Here is a 21,270-nt window from a genome sequence, read left to right as displayed (position 1 = left end):
CCTACCTGTTTGTCAAATCACTCTTTGTACATGCGTGTCATCCACTGTGTGTCGCTCACATTCTTCCGTCAGCTTTTACAAACTTTTGGTCACGTGTATTTTATGTTGCCCAGGTTTTCTTAATGTTGCTTCTTTTCTTTTCTTTTTAAAATCCTTTTTGAATCATTGCCTTATATAAAAAACGATAGTGTTTGACCGTATCAACAATAAAAAAAAAAGAAATTTAACTAATAAACGATCTGGCTCTTAGCTTTAGTTCCTAACTTTAAGCAAAATTAGGTCAAAACAATCCCAAATTGCCAACAGGACTTTAAACAGCATTACACACCCCATCGGTACGATTTACGAGCACAACATCCAAAGCAAGCTTATGGTGGATCAAAATATTAAACAAAAAAGTCTTGATGTGCGTGCAGCAGCATGTTATGAGGCCGAGACAGGACTTAAAATACCTGATTTGTTTTGACAGTTTGATGGAAGGTTGGTTGCTGTTCGTCAGTCGGTCATAAGACCATGACTCATGGAATATCATTAAACAAAACACATAAAAATTTGACATACTTAATGCCCTTTTGACAGCATCTGGACAGTCACATATATGAGCTAATTCTTAAGTATGGGTAAGGCATGACCTCATTTGAAAAGAAGATATTAAACAGTTCATTTTAAAAGAAACACATATATTAAATTTCATCCATTTTTATTTTACCATTTCTGTTCCTGTTTCTGTTTAGTGTAAGACAATCGTATCTGATTATCAGTGCATGTCACAGTTCATTTTCTCTCAGTCTTGTCCACTTTAAATAAGTGGGTTTTAGTTCTATTTGCTAATGTGGTCTGCATTTTTGTTCCAGGTGTGTCTGTGACTGAGACGTCTAGAACCGTTTTGGTTTTTAGGCATTATTTATTCCTATGTAGTTCAGTTCCTATGGTGCCCGTTTCTGTTGTCCTGGTTAAGACTCTGTTTCTGGTGTGTCATAGTTCATTTCTTTTCCTGGTCACAGAAATCTTCTTGATCTGTCCACTTGCATATCAATCATTTGCAACCCAACCCCGATGTTTTTATTTATTTATTTGCATTTTACATTATAGCAACAAGATTTAAAAAAACAATGTGTATTTTTATTACCAAATTTTTCTTTTCTTCAAAAAAACCACCTAGTTTGCATCCCCTTTTTATTGTTTGCACACATTATCAGCAATAGGAATACACCTTGGGTTCTTACACACAGACAAGACACAGATTTTGAGTAAAACGATTCAATGGGAAAATACTTTGGTGCTACAGTATATCAGTCAGTTTGAAACAAACAAAGCAACATCAGTGTAATTATTTTACTAAAATACCAACAGATTCTTTTTCTTACCTGGAAAGTAGTATGTTGAGCAACTGAAGTACAACTGATGGAAAAATCCAAGTGCGTGAGACTCTACGTGTTTTGAATTGAAATGATGTGAACCAATATTTATTGCTTCAGTAGGAACCACCCTTCTGAGTTTTGTCATCCCTCCTCTTTACCTCTTCAATTCCACCTGACACACCGATTTGCAACAAAACCTCTGCTTCAAAGTTGTCTTGGAACCTCCCCCAGGTCTTTAAACTATCCTTTATGTGCTTATGTGTGTTCTGTTAAACTTGATAAGTTAAACTAAAAGAGTAAAGTGCTGTGTAAAAATAAGTAAATATTTAACATATTTCTATCCCTTAACTGGTCTGTGTTGCAATATTTACCCTGTTTTACACAGTTGTCCTATAAATAGAATAAGCAGTTTTTTGCTGTTCATTTTTCAACAATAATTTGAAAGGAAATCATCAGAAGGACTTAACAAAAATTTAATGCCAGAATCTAATATTTTTTTCAAAATAAATTTATTCAAAGACATGAGTGTAATAATTTATTAAATGCATTTCTGAAGATTAGGTTGTTGTACAGCCACTGCAAACAATAGGACTAACTCGATATTTTCTGGAAAGGTTTAATACTCCAGACCCCTCACGAAGCTGGTAAAATAGTTTTTATTATTATTTATAATTAGGAAAGGATCCCCTATGATCAGGCTTTATTCAATTAAAGAAGGATGTAAAGATGATATTTGTGAAGATGACTGAAAAACCCAACACAAATCCAGTTATAGATATCTCATGAGATTAGCCTTAGGGTCTGTTCTTTGACACTCTCTTGTATCACTCGGGAAATGGTTTATTATAAACACAGTATGAGGAAATTGTCATGAAGACTGCTCAGAAATGTAAAGTATACATGTTTGTTACACAACCCATACTGACTGTATCTGTAGCTGACTCATGGCAGGGTGTTAAATGACAGCAGAGAAAGGGGCCTTCTAGGTAAACTGTTATTGTCCGTGTTACTGTAAGTAGGATCGGAGACGCTTTCTACTAAGTAGTAACAACTTGATATGCTTTACAGGAAATTTGCTGAGATGTTATCTAGCACCCTTAAAGATGTTTTCCTGTTATTAATATAATTACTTGAGTTTACTGGTCATGATGGCAATTCAGTAATATGAAGGGCGTAAGTGTATATTTCCATGAAAGTTAGAACATTTAGGAATTGTGGATCATTTCTTTGTTGTAATAAGGCTTCTCGGATATGAAGCTTGGAGCTTGAAAAAGCCTGTTCATTTTCATCACATTTGTGAGGAAAATGCATTTGTGGGAAAAGCAGCAGAGTTGAGTACGTTATACTCAATTAAAAGTGTATTAACTGATTGCAAAAAAAATTTTGGTTTAGAATTATACAATAATGAAAAGAATGAATACTTAAAAAGTATGAATGATACGTGTTTTTATCCTTCACATGCACCCATCCATTCATTCATGTTTTTACCTGCTTTTTTACCTGTTTTTACCAGGTCACTGTTGGGCGAAAGCAGGGTACACTGTGGACAGGGCACCATTGTTGCAGGGCCACACAATCACTCCCACATACACTCACAAATGTATACCAAGGGACTCTTTAGAGTAACCTATTAACCTATAAAGCATGCTTTTGGACGGTGTGGAGGAAGCTGGGGTGCCTGAAGAAAACCCACACATGCGTAGGGAGATCACACAAACTTTACACAGGAAGAACCCGTGGGATTCGAATCAGAGAATTCTCACTGTGAGCAACCCCATTTTAAAAGTGCTTTTAGTAATTCTTAATGACACCTCAAGGGGGCACAATCCAGTGAATATACAGGTGTGGACTAAGTCAATGAAAAATCCAAACTGTTGTGTCAAGGAGGCCTTTAAACTATAACAAACAACTGAGAATTTGATGATTGCTTTGACAATCTATGAGGTGAGCAGTCAAAAAGAATGTTGAAAATCATTTACATTTACAGAACAGTAGAACAAGATCATATCAAATAGACAATGCCTATGCTTGCCGGCCTTTGTGAGTTATGTTTTACACTATTGTAATCATGGTTAAATATAAAATGTATTCAAAACAGATTTTAAAAAATCCTCCAGATTTAAATGTTATGAGTTGGATAAATTCCTCTTTGACTGAATGTGTTGTTATTTACAAACAATTATCTTTTGCACACTGGTTCTTTTTGAGAAAATGACCCCTCCTGGGATTATTTTGGGAATCATTTTAATACTTATATTATTGTAGGGAAAAAAAACAGGCAAGGTGCTTGCCTAAAGACTGACAACAAACACTAATTAATATGTTCTTTTTGTCTTTCATTTCTTGGATTCATAGGATTTTCTCAGACATTTCAGCTATTGTCACGAAAAAAAAATTAATTAAGGGGATCCTATAAATCTGTAAAACTGTATAGTTCCAAGTTTAACTGTTGCCTTTGATAGATTTATGATGATTGCTGCATTAGGTTTTCTCTGGTTTTGTTATTTAGGTCAGGCTTCTGAACAGTCAGCTTTCATGACGATGAAGAAATTACGCACATTAAAATAACATATTATTACAATATTGAATTTTTTTTTATCTACCCCAATATCACTGTGGTTGAGGTTACTCTTTTGGCTTTGTAATTATACAGCGACAGCTGATGGATATCACTTTGCTTGTTAGATCACAAGCTCAAACCATTAGCTGGAATAAATAGAGGTTGTAGAGGGAAAGTCGTCTTTATTTAGACTTGTGTTTCATTTTCAGTCAAGTATTGTGTGAAAAAAACAAAGGCTAGGTAACTTTGTAATGGTCACAAAAAATGGGATGGAAGGTGGTTTTTGACAGTTCTGAGGATTATTGTTTACCAATGACTCCTCTCCTGCATACACTAGTGATGATAAGATGAAGCCACATCAGGCATTGAGACCGCTGGACATGTTGGAAAATTGTTCATTTTGTTTAGGCCTCAAAGAAACACTAAGGTTCCTTGCTGTTCTATGAAAAAATTAGACCTCATGTTCCTATTGTTGGATGATTCACTGGTGCAATCCCTTGGGTGACAAAAAAAGACTCTGGAATAAATCCAAAGCCGCAGTGTAAATAAAAGAACACTTTCTATAAAAATACTTTAGTGTTTGTTACTGTTTGCAGTTTTAAACGTTTTAGTGTTTGAGTGCAACAGGTGGGAAATGTTTTTATTCAAGAACAAAATCTCAACGGGTCGCCCCGTGAACACTGACTCAACCCTCAGAAGTCCTGTGTTTAGGCAGGTTCTTATATAATGCCGTCAAAAACAAATCAGATGGAGCATTTGAGGCCTAAAAATCTTTATTGATTTCATTACATCTCAATAATAACACACTTCAGTATGAAATTTAATCAGGAAATGGATGATGGACTCAACAAGCATACTGCACCTCATTATATTTTATAACGAACGTAGACATAAACATACCGGGGGGATGATCTCTGACCTACAGGAATTGTGAGGGACAAAAATGAACCATGAAGTGGGATGGGCACAATGACTGCAGTTTGCTCTGCCCAACTCAATGTCGAGCTGAAAATGGCCAAATGGCCGGGACCAAATAAAGTAGAGGTTGTGTGGAGAAGTTTGGGCTCCAATAAAATTAAAACAAATAATTAAAAAATCTGACTCTTACCCTTTCTCTCCATCAAAGCTTAACTTAAGTAAGGCAATAAACAGAAACGTTTTTGACATAAGACTTTAAAAGTGGTTATTTTGGGTGTGAAATGGGAATCTCAAACATGATAGGGGACTTTCCCCCCTTTGTCACCAGCCCTCAGTGGTCGTTTGAGGAACTGCAACTCTCAAAGCCAACTCTTCCTGGTTGGCTTTGAATCTGGAAATGTACAGTGGGGCTTGGCAACATTTGCTCTTTGTTCATGCTTGATTTCCTATATGTTATCTTTAGGTTTTATTCATATTTTTGTTCCTGCTTCCTGCAGACACACCAGGTTTCACTTTATAACTATCAAAGCTGTTTCTGTTTCAGACAGTACTGCATTCAGTAAGTGTTATTAAGTTCATGGTTCTAGAAGAATTCTGCAAGGTCGCCTTCATTTCATGCATTTAATTCTTCTCTGTTGCAGCTCAATTTGATGGTGTTTAGGTTTAGGTTTTGGTTGAATTTAAGTGACATGTCAGTTAATTAAACTGTTTAGAATTTTGGTTTTCCACATCTTCTACTGTGTGCAAATGGTATCATCCTTTCCTGACAGTGGCCTGACCAACCTGGATCCAGCAGGAAAAAAAATTGCATTGCCATTACAGTACACAACAAAACTTGCCAGTTCACTATGGAATCCAAAACTCATGCTGTTTGCTTCCTCTGAGGAGACCCACAGTATCCCCCTCTTCCCCAATATGTTGAGGAAGTAGCCTCTCCTTTCTTGCTTTCTTACATGTCTGTTTTGCAGTTGTTGGGATAATTCCTGTTCTGCTTGCATGGCTTATCATCTTTTTTGTTCCTCTCAGTTTTTGAGGTTTTTTGAACTTCTTGTTTTAGTTTTTCATGTTTTAGGTTTTGATTTTGTCTAGTCCTGTTTCCTTTTAGATTTGAGAGTTCTTGTTTTTCAGATTTAGTAGTTTTTGTTTTTACATCCTCTGTGAACACAAATATGAACACTGCTTCACCAAAATGACCACAAAAGACAAAAGCTAAGATAAAAAAATGAAGCTTGCTTTGTTTATGTTTGCTATTTTTTTAATGGCTGAGCTTCACGTATTGTCCAACTCCACCAACTAGAGGTCATTATCTAGTGGATCAACAGCTCAATATATTAGTTGAAATAAGGTTATTAAATAGCTTGAAGTTTAGACTTTAACCTTAATAAAATGCTTCGACAGCATATTATGAAAGCTGTGAACATGTGCATACCCCAAACAACAGAAATAATGCATTGAAATTTACAAAAACCAGTAAAACTTGATTAAAAATTATGATTAAAAATCGCAAGACTTTCTTTTGCATTAAGTTGTTGAATTAGGTCAGTAGAATTCTGCTCCATGTATGATTTTGATGCAATGAAAATTGTTACATTTCAGTTTTGTGAGTCCAGGGTCCCTTGCAGTCAAATTGTGTGAACACATACATCCACACAACACACAAACTGACTTTTTTCCACCACTGCTTAATTTTGACGTGTTATGGCTTTCTTTTGAGGTAGTTCTTGCAGCCACAGTATTTTGGTAATTTTTTGAGGCTGTACCCGTGATGTCTGTGTGACTCATAAAAACAGGATGCTCTTCAAAACCTAAAATATGAGCTTGCAATGTGGTTCATCAACTGTTGCCATGATCTTTAGCAAAAAAATTTCAGTGCGATTTTGTAAAAATTCTAAATAATTTTCCAGTCAAGTTTACATACAATCATAAAAATACTGTGTGATAAACATGACACACCTTTTTTCTCTTTTTAAGTGGTACTACTTGCAAAATCAGTGACTGCCCAAAACCTTTATGCCACTGCACATTTTGTCTTTTCAAGTCACATTTGGTCCATTTGGTAATATGCATAACAAATTAGGTACTATCTTCAGAACCCACTGAATTCCTTTTGATGTTATGGGGCTGCTGTAACCAACCTAGCTGCTGTTGAATGGAGTACACCCTGAACAGAGTGCCAGTCTGTTGCAGGGCCCCACACTCACATGCACAGCTTAAAGATACCAATTAATCTATAAAGCATTTGTTTGGACTGTGGAATGAAGCCAGAGTGCCCAGAACTAAACCCTTGCATGCACAAATTGGAGCATGCAATTGCAGTTGCATTTGAACTAGGGCCTTCTTGCTGTGAGGCGAAGGCGCTAACCACTATGCCACCACGCAGCCCTGGCACAAAAACAGTTAAACTTGAATCACTTTCTAAAAGGGACGTTCCAGAAGGTTGGTATGGGCATATTTTTGAATTTGTACTACACAACTGTTGCATGTTATTTTTAATTTTGTTAAATAGATTATTTCAATCAAGACGAACACCTCGTTAATAAGCAAAATATGCCAAGACATAAACAGTTTGTAGGTTAGGTGATTTCAAGAAACGACACACAAGAAATGCTAGAATGCTCACCGAAACAGCAGTCATTGATTTGCACCTCTGCTGTCTGCTGAAGCAGCAGTAAAGTCACAATTGGGATGAAGATGTAGTGAGGCCACTGAAGCCAGGTGGTGAATACCCAAATGTACGTGTCTGACAAATCAGGTAATTTTTTTACCCAAATAACAGACGTTCTTTGACCTACTGAAACTCTTCAATCGTTCATGTGATCAGCGTGCATCAACTGATTTTGATGCGGAGAAAAGTGGCTATTCACATTGGGGGTGATTTTCACTTCGGTGACAAAATCCGCTGATTTATTGAGTAAGCATTTCACTACTGTAATGTGTCGCATATCAGCGCAAGGCTGCTTTTCTCCGCTTCAGGTAATACATTGATTGCATTAATGGGTGAAATGTTACGGTGATTAAACAAATGTGAACAATGGATCTAAAGCTCCAGTGATAAGGGTTAAATCATTTGCAAATTAGTCTTTGTTCAGACAAGCCAATACATGCTCCAGTGCTTCAAAAAACACAAGCTGACAAGGCTTTCAAGAATGTGTTAGATACAGAACTCTGTAGTTGCAGGGAAGTGTGTTCTGTTCCTCCTTGATAAAGTTTACTGACTGTGTAGAAGATCAAGTGAATTGCCTATAAAATGTTCCAAAACAAATAACATTGTAATCTATAGGCACAAGTATTACTTTTTACTGGGCGACAAAAAAATTAAATGTTCGATGGAGCCATTTCTCATAATCACGTTGATCAGAGTGTTGGTTGGCAGCTACACAGACGTTCATATGGTTTATAAACAAACATATGATGTGTTCAAAGATTTCTTTTAATCTTTGAATATTTAAAAATAATTTTAGCTAATACCTACTTCCTGAATTTGAGGAAAATAGAAAATTTATGTGGTTTGGCTGGCTCTGGTTATACTGGTTTATTAGAATCTGCAAACTTCTAATAAACAGGGCCTTTACCTTGTAAAGCAGGGGTTCTCAAAGTGCGGCCCAGGAGCCAATGGCGAGCCAACGCAAGATTTTTTGTGGCCCTCAATAAATCCTAATTGATGGTTATTAAACCAGCTGTACGTTGCTTGGAAAAATATATATTTTTTTATTTCTGGCGACATCTGCAGGAAAAAAGGTAATTACACTCTGTGTCAACGCTACAGTGTATTAATTTAACTACAAGCACGCAGACAACATTTTCGATGTCACTGCCTCTGCGAAGGGAAGGACTGTGAAGATAGCAGTAGAAAAGGAATCAGACTGGGATTAGGAGAGAGAGCCTACGACGGAGTTTTAGGGCCACGGTGAGGAAAAAAAATTCTGGCCAACGTGACGAGATTAAAGTCGTCACGTCGACTTTAACCAGAATTTTTTTTCCTCACCGTGGCCCTAAAACTCCGTCGTACTTTTTAGCTAGGAGAACAAATGCTTAATTTGTCGCACCTCGTGGGCTGAATAAAGATATGTGCCTTATTTTTGCAAGCAGGTAACTGCAATGCTCGAAGAAATCAATTTTAAATCGTGACTATGTTACAAATCATAAAAACTATGACAAATTTATCGGCGAGGAGCGCAACAATAAGCTTCAACAACTACAACGAGGCTATGCTGCACAGCAGATAATGTTTACAAAAAAGGCTAAATCCAGAGAAACTGTGAGAGAAGCTGTGAGAGAAGAAGTAGCTGACATTGTTTGTCCAGAGCAAAAGAACAAGTTTGAAGAAATAAGTTTGTCAAAGGACACAATTACTAGACGAGTAGAAGATCTGGGCAGCAACCTCCAGCCGCAACTGGGAAAACGTCTGGAGGGCCTGGTTAACTGTACAAATAACACTTGGTCATTAAAGTTATTAAAAACAACTTTTTCTGTTTATCCAATTTTCTCACAAAAATTGGCCGCCAGTCTAATGCCAAGTTCCTAATTTGGCCCTCCTCTACAAAAACTTTGAGAACCCCTGTTGTAAAGGTTAACTAAGCCACTCTTTAATCAGATTAACCTCCAATGAGAAAAACAGTAAGATTACTCTGGCTTTCATTAGGAGTCCATGCACGTAATGGGAATCAGGTTTTGCTACATATTTCTCTATAGCTTTGTCTGCGACCTAAAAAGAAAAAAATGGAAATGACTTGGCCCTTATATTTGAAACAAGAGCCCTGTTTCCTGTAAGAATTGAGGGGCTCCAAACCTTTTTCTGTCTGAGCCTAAGTTTCTGATCACACTAGTAATTGCTGTGGTCATAGAATCATTTTACTCCATTCCACTGAGGAGTTAGGCAAAACAATAAGAACAAAAAGCTGTCAGAGATGGCCAGTTCAAATCTGTGCAAATGAAGAGAAACCGGGCAGGACCGGAAAGGAGAAAAACTGGTTTTAAAGGATGACTGGTATGAAGGCAAGTCAACGTAAGCAAAGACGACACCACTGAGCACCCTGTTTTGGTTCTTTACAGTCGATAGCTTCATTGCTTAAAAGGTAATGTTAAATTCAGGAACATTTGAGAGCAGCAGCTAAAATAAAAGAGGAGCAGATTAAAAACACGGATAAAGCAGTAACTGTACGGGCCGGCCAGCTATGGGGAATGGTGGTAAGATTCTTTTGGCTCAGCTACTTTGACTTTCTTGTTCAGTGTGACAGGCATAAGCAAGAAATGGAAGTTTTTCTCTCAAACTTTTGACAGTGCTTCTATTTTTTTTTTTAAATGTACTCTTCTTCTTTTGAATCATTGTCTTTTCCCAGGTTCCTGATACGGTTTTAGAAACATGACATTCTATTTTGTTTTCTTTCTTTAGCTCTATTAGTTATTAGTGAAACTCTGAAATATGTTTCTCAAATATATTTGTTCTTCAAAAATGTTTGTAGGTTAAAAAATAAGAATGCCTGCTTTCTAAAAACAGTTAAATTAAAAGCAAGCTGTTGAGTTAAACTTGATTAGGCTTATTTTCCCAGATGGGTTCACCCTACCCTTCTAACACATCCAGCATCCTTTCAGGGTACACATATTTTTTGTGTGTAGACGGGTGGTACATAATGCTATGTCTAAGTTTATAAGTCTTAAGGGTAGCGTTTGACCTTGTTCTTTAAAAGCTTCTCTCACTACTGTATTTGTATGTTACAGGCAGCAGGGTGAACTCAACAGCTGTCGGGATAGCTGTGGGTTTTGGGATCCTGATCATTCTTTTCACCATTGGAATTGTGCAGTTCTGCTGCAAGTACAAATGCAAAAAGTTGAAAAAGTGCTGCAAGAAGAAAAAGAAGAAGCAGAGTGAGTCACAGAGGAACAAACTTAATATACACTATATATGTATAACTTAATATATAAATAACTTCTAATTTCTTAATCATCTTAATATTCACCGCTGTTTAAATTGAAACATTTGGAAATTCAGTCCAAATCTGACAAGAATAACTTCAGGAAAGTGGTTCTCCTAAAATTATGTTTTTTCTTCCTTTTTTTTTTAATAGAGATGGAGTTTAAAGACAAAATTCTCACGTAAGTCCATTTTCCCTTTTGAGTGCAGTTCTGCAGGTTTTATTTCCTCTTTTGAAGCTCTGTCAATGTTTTCCTGTAACCTTTGCTTGCTTTTACAGAACAGTTGGCATGAAAAAGTCAACTCCTCCTTTCTCGATCAGCGGCTCCATAAAATAACAGTGTTGTCTAGAAAGTCAACCCACGCCACATACATTGCTCTAGCTAAGCAATTGTTTCCAGAATATGTGTATTTAGGTGTTCTTGCTTTACTTCATTTTTATGTTTAAACTTAATAACTTTTAGTTTTTAACTTCTTGTTTTTGCAAGAAGTTCTGACACTAAACTAGAGACTTTATTTGCCAAAGCTGTTTTTTGGTTATGTATCCCAAACATACCCTTTCTTGAAACAGAAAAAAAAAACATTGATTACATTGCATCTGACTGTCTAAGTGTATAATTTTGTTTTGTTTTTAATTTAATCTTTTTTAAATTGATGATTAAACATGTGAACCAGAATTTCACTGAAGTTTCACTCCGTGTGGCAATGTGTCATGAGAAACTAACAACATGAAGTGGTATCGAGTGATACAAATGTGAAAGTGCACATACTCACACACACAAAAGCAGTTACATTTTCTTGCTTTGGAATTTTATTTTCATTATTTCATATAAAGCCAGGTTATCGCAACAGATCAGTCCCAGCCCGCGCAGTTTTCTTGTAAACTGCAGGTGACTTCTTTCCAAATTCAGGAAGGAACATCATCCTTTTGTTTTACTTTCTATCTTTGGTGTTACTTGAATGTCTCATTGTTTTCTCTTTCGGGAAAGTACATGTTTGTCTCGGTGTAGGTTTGTTTCTTTTAAGAACTATCTGTAACACTGATGCTTTCTGTGAGAAATTATCAAGGGGCATTTTTCCAAGCATTTCTGAGCATCTTTTGAGATGATTTTCTTGTTTGATCAGTAGTGGTTTTAGGCACGGGCTGTGCGGACAATTTCCTGGGGCGCAAATTTAAAGGGGGTGGCGGCTCAGTGCTTGGAAACAAAACCAAAAAATAAGAGAAATCTGCGCCACTATAGGTTTTCTATTATTTGTTATATCACAGAGTTTGGAACGACGTGCAACCTGCGAATTGGCGTCCCCTGCAGCTGCATGCGGTCTTGCCTGTGAGAAGGTCCCGCAAATGCAGTGAAGAAAATCAGTGGGAGGAGTGGACGGTCAAGGATGCTAAGTGAAACGGCGCACATAGCGAAGCCTCGATTGCGCAACACCTGGATCATCGCATGCCTTCAGATTTTTCAGCTTATGCTAAGAATGTTATTCTTTATTAACTAATGTAGACATTTTTATTACATCTCTTTCTTTTCCATATTAAATGTATTTTATGGAGAGCAAAATATTATCCGTTATTTAAGGTTTAACTTGATTTATTCTGGATTAATTTTCTTGTCTGTTTTTGTTTATATTTATGTTCAAAAAGTTAAGTTTTAAAGGTTTAAAAGTTTAGCTTAAGTGTGTTCAATGAATGTTTATCTTGTTTGGCCTGCAAACTAAAGCGTGTTTTGGATTTATGCTGCCTGTGCGACTGAGTTTGACACTGCTGTAATACGAGTTTACAAAATTCATTCATTTATTGTGTAAAATGGGCAAATAAAAATGGTGAACACAAAAGGATGTTGTCAATTTGTGTGTATGCGGGGAGGGGTTGTTGCTGGGGAGTAAGGTGGTGTAGAGCCACCACTGTGTTTGAAGGCTCATTTTTCAGGTTATTAAACATTTTTGTCTCCATGTTGATAACAGTATGAACAGCACCTATTGAAATTTACATTTTAGATCACGTTTTTTTATGAGTATTAAACTGTACTAGAATCGTAAATGTGCTTTAAAGGTTACTGCTACTTAAATGAAAATTTTCCATAGTCAAAAACAGTGAGATGTGCAGATGTGCACAGCCTCAAAAATGCAAATATATGTCATCTGTGCTAACTCATGCAGACTTTTTTTTTATCACAAAGCACAAGCTGGAGTTATACAGGCGAAGTAAAGTAAAAATATTTCTTAAACTCTTTTAATACAAATTTTGAGCACATATTTAACGCAAAGTGTAATTATACAATAAACCTTGGAGACTTTATTCCTTACTGGTTTAATGGTTCAAAGTTGCCTTAAAGTAAAAGCTAATATAAATCCACCCAACAAGTGATTTTAGACTCTTCTGAATACAATCAGTTAACTGCTGTGCCTGGATTTGTTGAAAACAATTTAAAATAAAATTTTTTATTCTATCTAAGCACAAATAACAAATAGCCAACTGCAATAGTCTACTGTGTCATCCATTGTGTTAAGATGTAATGGTGCTAAAACAGCATAAATTAGCTCCCTTATTGAAGTTCTTTCTTTATATAACATTTATATTAAGAAACTTGTGGTCTTGATTCTAAGTAGACATAAATATGTTGCAAACTGTGAATTTAAAGCCTCTGGACCTGATAATAATCTTTGTAGATCAGGTTCACTGAATGTCAAAAAAGATGGATAATAGAAATGGGAATTTCCATATTTTTGGATACATGTAGTAATGAAAAACAAAAAAACATTTTTAATGCTTATATATCACATCAAATAAACTTTATGTTAAACCATTTACATGTTGTAAATTTGTTTTTGAGTTGTTGAAATGTGGGACTTTTTGAAACTGGGTGGAAGTGTAAAAGTTTGACAGAGGAAGTGTTTGCTTCTCTGTTTAGAACTGAAACCATGGCCCTGGTTCCTGTACATAATCTGCATGTGGAGATCCCAATATATTTATGTCACACATAAAGTTTTGTTCCACTGTCTCTCAGGGTTTCCCTTGTGTTTTCTCCAGTCATGTTTTCAGGTCAAAGTTATGGTAACAGTTTACTCATCGGTTCTTTGCAGGTTGTCTAGTTAAATAAAATGTTAGAGGAAACTCCAAAGACACACCTTTTAACCATGTGTAACAAAAAAGGTGAGAAATGTAGTATGACACCAGTAGACCTTATGCAATGATTAAATATTTTTATCTTTAAATAAATATTTTCAACAGGGAAAAGACAAATACATTTCTAAACTTGAGTTATTTGAAATGAAAGTTTCTTGTTGAGTCAAGATAATCAAATAGAATTTAAGGCAAAATATGCTTTAGACATTATGACAAGAAATCTTGCTCATTATATACATTCTATTGGACAAACTGCCCTCTTCCTGTAAAACACGGACATTATGAACACCAAAGAGTGGGCAGTGTCATGGTGGGTGAGGGTGAAACTCTGAATTCTTCAGCAGTTTTGAGCTGTCAAACAGTTTCTCCTCAAAGCTCCCCACACGAGTTTCGCTTCCGGGGTATAACAGTAAGTCAGTTGTATGTAAGGCAAGCAAGGTGGCTTCAGCACGTATTCTGCCTTTATAAGCTCCAATGAATTTATAACAACATTGCAGGCAGCAGCTGCACAGCCGAACATCACTTCATCGACTTCCTTCCTGTGTTCAACAACAAGTTTTTTTCCTCTCAGTTGAATTTCCCCTCTTATTCCTCAGATATCTTCACATGCTCCGATGTTTGTGCTGGAGTTTTCTTCTGGCATGATGTCAAGCTGAATCAGCATCATTTGAAAAAAAAGTTCTCATACATTCCAATTCACGTCAGTCGTCTGTCATCTGCAAATCACACAGAGAGAGTGGCACGTTGTTCATGTTGAAGTCCTGTCCACAGCTCATTTGTGGCAGAGATGCTAACAGGGGAAAAGTGCTGTTCATGTGTAAGATTGTTGTCTCTCCATCATGTATGATGACAGTTTCCATTTGTGGCTCACTTGCATAACTAGAAAACACTAGTTTTCCATTGTAAGAATCCATCAAGTCACTTTGGTTGTCCAGTTGTCCATTTTGAGTGCTCAGAGTCCTGTGTTTAGATACCTCCCTTACAAAGTGGTTGAACTTAAGGCACCAGCTGCATTGACCGGCTCCTGAACAGATGCATGATTGTGGTCCAGCTCTGTATCCTGTCACCACCTCTGCCAAAATAGACTCTCTTGGTATCTCGCTAAACTTGTTCTCTTCATTGCACGTGGGGCTTTGTGAAACGGAGGGACGCTGGCTGAGGTAAGTGCCACCGGTAACAGTGTCAGTGAGATGTGCGCTGTCCGTACCATCAAGGTTTATTGAAGAGGGCTCAAGCTGGCTGTCCATTCCCAGCCCACTGTCTTCTCTATTTCTAACCAGATCTGCTGCAGTCCTCTCATCCTTCAGAGGATACTCTGTCTGACTGCTGGTAGAGTTCTCTGATTCCATCATGCTCCCACAGCCACTATCTTCCTGTCTTGATGGTGGACTCCCTCCACTGTCAGCAGCAGAGTTTGTCTCGATGCTGACCCAACTGTTCACACTGGTCCTTTTGTTGTCTTTTGCTTCCTCTGTTGCTGTCACAGGGAGATGAGCACCGTTTTCTTCTCTGTACCTCCACAGGAACCATCCTTTGTCTGTAACCACCTCTGTAGGTCCTTCTGGCAAAGACAGTGGAATCCAGCCACTTTTGGTGGATTTCTTATGTGGGAGGAGAAAAAAAAAGAATTACATGAGTTCAATGAATCAAGAAGAGAGATTTTTTTCCCCTTGTAAAACTTTTTGATTTTACTTTGTAAATCTGCAATGCTTCTAAGTGGTCAGTGAATCCATGTTCTCACCAGTGCAGCTGGAGTTTTTACAGTAGGTTTCACATAACAAAGGATAATGCCTCCTATAATGGCAACTGCCACCATTAAACCAAGACTGGATAACGATGAAACAGCAAGAATGAACCATTCTGAAAAAAAAAGAGCAAGAGCATTAAAATTTCACAGGTTGGTCCCCCTTGAAAGGTCTCCTTAACTGGTAAATTCAACATATCTTACATCTTAACAAAGAGTTAATAGTTAGAGAATTCTAGTGAAATGAATTATTAACATTAAAACAACATTTTTTATTGTTGTAAGGCAGTGCAAATAACATCAGAGCATATGTCTGACATGATACTTTGAAACATTTTATTGAAGAAATGCATTTATTTCTTAAAATCAATTGTTTGGTTTTGTAGATGGATCTAGTAACTTGTTTTATTTTTGGTGTTATTCTTGCCTTGTTCTGGAAGGTTCATGCATTGAGGCTCTGATGTGTTACTGTAGTAAAGAGCTCCATTGCCTTCAACCATAGCACGGACACAATATTTCCTGCCCCACTGCAGACCTGTGAAAATTTTATTTCTCTGATCCACCAATGCACTGTTTTTCAGGTAAGCTGTAGTAGTCTGTGGAAGAAGAAAAAAACAAGCTTACTCCATGCAAATCTTTTTCTATTAAATGTCTAGGAATAACTAAAAATAATTTAATCAGTGTCTTATATTATTGTATTTGCAGGTACATTTTTTCTTCAAATTGCACATTGGAAACCTGTTTTTCCTACCTTATTTTGGGGCCCTATTTCATCCAAGTAGATAGTGAAGGTGACTCCATAAGGAAAAACCTTTTTCAGGATGGGTTTGTCCTGAATAACGACACTGAGGCTGCTGGAAGTAGCCAACACTGTAAAAGAGGGAGGCAGCAAAGCACCTAAAACCAGACGATGACACGAAGAGTGTTATTTACACCAATATCGTGTGCTTAAACCTCGCATTGGTGAAGTAACGAACTGGAAACTTACTTTTGTTTGGGTAAAATCTTTTTTTTGCTGTCCATATCGACTGATTATGTGGTGTGACCAGCCTCACTTTGACAACGTAGGCGCGTTCATATTTATCGATGAGATTAGTGATTTCACATTGAGTCTCCATAATTCTCGTGCAGTGAGAAACGTCTCTCCACTCGTTTCCATATCTGTAGACGGAATTGTCACTTGTTATCATGAGAAAATACAGAAGCTGTCTTTGGAAGTCATTCAAAATTTTAAAACAAACTAAAACATGCAAAGCTTACAATTTTTAAAGTGATTGTAAAAGTATGAAATGTAAACTAAACATGTCTAAAATAAATGCAGTTGCAAAAATGTGTAAATTAAACATACATTGCTATTTGCACGTTGTACCAGTAGTTTGAAGGGGGATTCACAGGATGTTCCCAAAGTACCGTTACTTCCCCATCACAAACGTTCACATCCAGTTTTTCAGGCTGAGGAACTTCATTTCCTGTAACCCCTTCAAAAAAACAATCAAACACACAAAATGTTTTTTTAAAATAATACAGTACATCACTTTTTTCAATTATTTTAGAAATCAATGGTAAATTGTAAAGTCAAACGTTTCTATAAAACTATTTTCTAAAGTAACTCTGACCAAAATCCTGGTGGACAGAAACTCGATCAAATGCAAATTGGGGTTGAATTTAGCACAGCCAAACTTAAATTCGAGATAGATTTTAGAGATTTTAGACTATAAGGAAACACTAAAAAAAATCTACTCAAATACCTTCTGTCTTATTTTTTGTCACTAACATGAAAATCTTTTCCAACTCTTTTCCCAGCTATCATAAGAGATCGTTCACACTTTACAGCTTTGAAAAATTAACCGACTAGTACAAATTTAAATACAAAACAAGATCCAAATAAACACATTAGCAAAAATACTTGAAATATTTACATTTGGACAATACCTGAAACAAGGCTTAGCAAAGAAATGAAGACAAACATTGGCGTTATGATTTTCTTCTCCATTGAAAGATGCTTGAAATAAGGTATTGTTTGATGGAATTCCATTCAGCGACAAGCAAGAAAGCCCTCTTGTTACAAAAGTTCAAGAAAACATCCTAACTGTCGAGCGACAGTATCAGCTAAGAACACAGCTGTTCACTTTCTGACGCTGTTAAATCTTTCCATGTGAAGAGTACTCCTACTAGAAAATGTTTGATCAAGTACTGTCCCCTCCCTCTTAGATGAGGCATTTCCTGCTGTGACACCATCTGTGATGCAATGGCTGGTTTCACTCGTCTCGCTCTCTCAACTAACTTATTGTTCGCCTTTCGCTGTTTTTCATTCATTTCCTCGCCTGTTTTTAGTTTCCCACCTAACTGATATGTGGGCCAAAAATATGGAAGTGGCACCTGTCAGGAATGTCCCTTGTGTAGTTTAGTGGTGGTAAAAAAAAAAGCAAGCCTTTGTTGCTTTGCAAAACAGTTTTTTTCTGTTTTACATCTTGGGTCACAGTATGGAAAGTACAGTATGCAATCAGTTACCAGTTGCCTTATTTTAACACAATATCGTTAGCTTAACTGTGTAATTACCTAAAGAGGTAATAAACTTAAAAAGCTTTTTATACAATTATGATAAATGGTGTATGAATATATAATGCTTTTCTACCTTGATTAAGGCCCAAACCGCTTAAGAGTCCCAGACCTAGGAGCAATGCTAGGCTAAGTGTCAACATTTTGATACAAGGTCGAGGAAGGAAGGAACTCAACTCGCGATCATGAGATGGAGGTTGACGTATTCCCATTGAGCAATTTTGGATACATTTGGTAGACATGTAGTCACACATGCAGGAAATGTAGATAAGAGATCATTGATGAGTTTTTAAAACAACCTCCCACACATGCAGTTTGCAGACCACACTGACAGTTTAACACATTTTCAGTTGTATATTTCTTTCTTTTTCTTCTTATTCCTTTCTTGAAAATCTTGATATTTCCATGTTATGTTGTTTATCTTTTGATCAAATATGTTGAATCTTTTGTGGTATTCTAAAATTTCCCCACGTATCATTTTGAAGGGAAATAATCCAGAGTTTTACAATCCCCTTATCATACATCTACCCAAGACATAGCATTTACTCTGTAAATATAATGACTTGGTTACTGCTGAGCAAATATCTATTTTTTTATTATTTAGAGCTTTATTTAGCTCAAGATTTTACCCAAGCTTTAAATTCTGTATTTATTATTTATTGCTATGCTGACCATTGAAGGAAAGTTTGATAGAAGTACCAGCCAGTTTTTCTTTAGATTTGGGGGGAAACTGCTACAGTCAAAAAGAGCAAATGCAGTTAAATGTTAATTTGTTTATTACCTGGGGTCTCTTTCTGTTTTTTTTTTCTTTGAAAACAGAATGTTTTTGCTTTTAACCGAATACTGCATATGGTAAAAACACAAGACGAAAAAAAAAGCCCTCAATTCTAAGAATTAGCTTTTCCTTTAATTGCAGCCAAATGTAACCCACTGCTATCTCACCTCTTCTTAACATGTGACTTTTTAAGTTCTGGTTCCTGGTATTTGCACTCATTGCAGAACAAGCCCCTACAGTTTTTTTTTATTTTTATTTTTTTTTTATTCTTTGGTTTCGGTCTTGAACATGGACAGAAGACTGCTGACTAAATGTGAAAACAAAGATCATCTGCTGCGGTTAAAACAAGGGACGTTTCTGAAAAGTGTCCTTTGACCACATGTTGAAAGAGCAAGATTTTGTCCAATATCACCCACTGCTGGTATCACAAGATTGCTGCAATGCAATCCTTTTTGTTTACTATTAATTCAATCAGTTATAATATGTCATTCATAAAAATAATCAAACTGAAAGTTTTTTATTTATTAATTGAAAGTTTTATTTACATGGGCATACCTAATTTTACATTTAATTCAAATAAAATGTTTAATGCAAACGTTTATAAAACAGGCTCTTTTATTTGTATAATAAGTGTATAATTATTCACTTGTATAATAAGTGAAAACAAATGAAAGCCAGATTTTTAAAATTGAATTGTTTTTTTCTTTAACAGTTCTTGTGCCTCAAAACGACACTATTGTAGTACGGCACCACACTTAACACCTGAAAAAAGACTAATTGTATTTCATTTTTATGTTGTTTTATGCTGCACCACTGCATCATAGAGAGAGAAAGCTTCCTCACACAGTCCAAAAACATGCTTCATAGGTCAACTGATGGGTCTACATTGTCCCTAGATGTGCTTGTGAGTGTCTATGAGTGTATAATTGTAGCGCTGCAACAGACTGACGACAAGCTGTCCAGAGTTTGCACCTCCTTCGCCAAACATTAGCTGGGTTAGACCCCGGCAGCCCTGTGACCCCTAAAGGGATAGAACGTGTTAAACAAATGATCATTTTTTGATCCCACTTGATCCCTTTTGGAAAGCATGAGCCTGTCACAGCTACTGTTGGGTAAGGGCTAGGTACACCCTGGGGAGTTTGCCAGTCTGTCACATGGCACATAATCACACATTCACAGTCACGCCTAGAGACAATTAAGAGTGACCAACTGACCTACATTACATGTTTTTGGATTGTGGAGTAGAGCTGGAGTTCCCAGAGAAAGTCCATGCATGTACAGGGAAAACGGGCAAACTCCACACAGAATTCAGCAGTAATTCAAACCAGGGCCTTCTTGCTGTGAGATGAGTGCTAACCACTGCACCCTTTACAAAAGCAAAATATTTTATTTAATAATCTCAAGTCAGGATAAAATTTATGTCAGGCCTGAGTTTTCCATACTTTTTCATTTTTCTGACTCCTATTTTACAACCGTCATGTAATTCTATTTCTAGTTATATACCTTTTTTGTATTTCAAACATACGTTTGGACAAAATTCAAATAAAAACACTGCAATAAATTGGGTTTTTTTCAGCTTTACTGGTTCCAGTTTTTTTCTCCAGGTTTATGTAATACACTGGGAAACTATATCCCAGTCACTCATCTAAAAAAAACACAAATTCAACTTGAGAAAAAGATGGATTTCTTCTACCCACTTTACTTTTAAATGAAATTTAAGGAAAACATTTTTTTTTCTTTTCATTCTTCATTCAACTGAATTAATTGTCGGCTCTTCTTTTGCACTTTGATGAACGGGTCCGGCTGGGGCTTGCACCTTCTACCCCCTGCACCCCCCTGCTCTCTGGTGTTGGCCGCTGGCCCTGCCTGGGGTGGCGGGTGTGGTTGCCCGGCAGGCGGTCTTCCTCCATCTGCTGTACTGTACGGGTGTTTGGGGGTCCCGGCTGCTGCTGCTGCTGCGCTGGGGGCCTTGGTGGGGGGGCGGCTGGGTTCTATCCCACTTTTTTACATTCCATCATCCACCCCAGAAGAAGATAAACACTCACTCGAGCACAGGTGCTATCTCACCTTTGCACAAACAGTTTGCGTGACTGAATGAAATGTTTCACGTGTGTCAATCTGAATGCATAAGTAGGCATATGTGAATTTTAGTGGTAGTATGTCCATGTAGACTTGTTTGTGTGTGAACATTTTTGGAGCCAACAGGTGTGTTTGTAACGTTTGAGTTTGTGGACAGGCCCCGTCCATTTTTGATTTTTCATGCATCTCAACCTGTCAGTTGTGATTATAAAGCTTCAGCAACTTGTTGCTTTATGACG

General features: G+C 36.8%; 2 protein-coding genes across 3 annotated transcripts; one reads left to right on the top strand and one right to left on the bottom strand.

Annotated features, from left to right (window-relative positions):
* The first annotated feature begins 9,831 nt into the window (after positions 1–9,831).
* On the top strand, positions 9,832–12,583 carry LOC105355426. Of its 2 annotated transcripts, none has more exons than XM_011482560.2 (4): positions 9,832–10,026; positions 10,558–10,704; positions 10,905–10,932; positions 12,018–12,583. In XM_011482560.2, exons 1-4 carry the CDS (start codon positions 10,014–10,016, stop codon positions 12,145–12,147), a joined length of 318 nt encoding a protein of 105 aa, XP_011480862.1. In that variant the 5' UTR covers positions 9,832–10,013; the 3' UTR covers positions 12,148–12,583. The 2 variants fall into 2 exon arrangements, with proteins under 2 accessions (XP_011480862.1, XP_011480863.1); XM_011482561.2 differs by having other exon boundaries at positions 11,031–12,583.
* A 381-nt stretch (positions 12,584–12,964) lies between these two features.
* On the bottom strand, positions 12,965–17,798 carry LOC101165828 (interferon alpha/beta receptor 1). The gene is made up of 7 exons (XM_011482559.3): positions 17,551–17,798; positions 16,967–17,096; positions 16,607–16,779; positions 16,370–16,515; positions 16,046–16,214; positions 15,616–15,734; positions 12,965–15,475 (listed from the first exon to the last, which is right to left on the bottom strand). The coding sequence occupies exons 1-7, from the start codon at positions 17,651–17,653 to the stop codon at positions 14,576–14,578; spliced, it is 1,740 nt and encodes a 579-aa protein (XP_011480861.1). The 5' UTR covers positions 17,654–17,798; the 3' UTR covers positions 12,965–14,575.
* Positions 17,799–21,270: the final 3,472 nt, after the last annotated feature.

The sequence above is a fragment of the Oryzias latipes genome, chromosome 13 (assembly GCF_002234675.1).
Source record: "Oryzias latipes chromosome 13, ASM223467v1".
NCBI classification, from domain to species: domain Eukaryota; kingdom Metazoa; phylum Chordata; class Actinopteri; order Beloniformes; family Adrianichthyidae; genus Oryzias; species Oryzias latipes.
Note: the sequence above shows the minus strand (reverse complement) of the source record. Positions and strands in the feature narration are given on the sequence as shown.

Bases quoted from the DNA above. Each gene is read 5' to 3' on its own strand.
- LOC105355426 (XM_011482560.2), top strand. The intron at 10,705-10,904 runs GTGAGTCACAGA...TTTTTTTAATAG, and splicing joins GAAGAAAAAGAAGAAGCAGA to AGATGGAGTTTAAAGACAAA. The intron at 10,933-12,017 runs GTAAGTCCATTT...GTTATATCACAG, and splicing joins TTTAAAGACAAAATTCTCAC to AGTTTGGAACGACGTGCAAC.
- LOC101165828 (XM_011482559.3), bottom strand. From the start codon at position 17,653: ATGGAATTCCATCAAACAATACCTTATTTCAAGCATCTTTCAATGGAG. The intron at 16,215-16,369 runs GTAGGAAAAACA...CTTCTTCCACAG, and splicing joins AAATAGGGCCCCAAAATAAG to ACTACTACAGCTTACCTGAA. The intron at 15,476-15,615 runs GTGAGAACATGG...CTCCCACATAAG, and splicing joins TAAAAACTCCAGCTGCACTG to AAATCCACCAAAAGTGGCTG.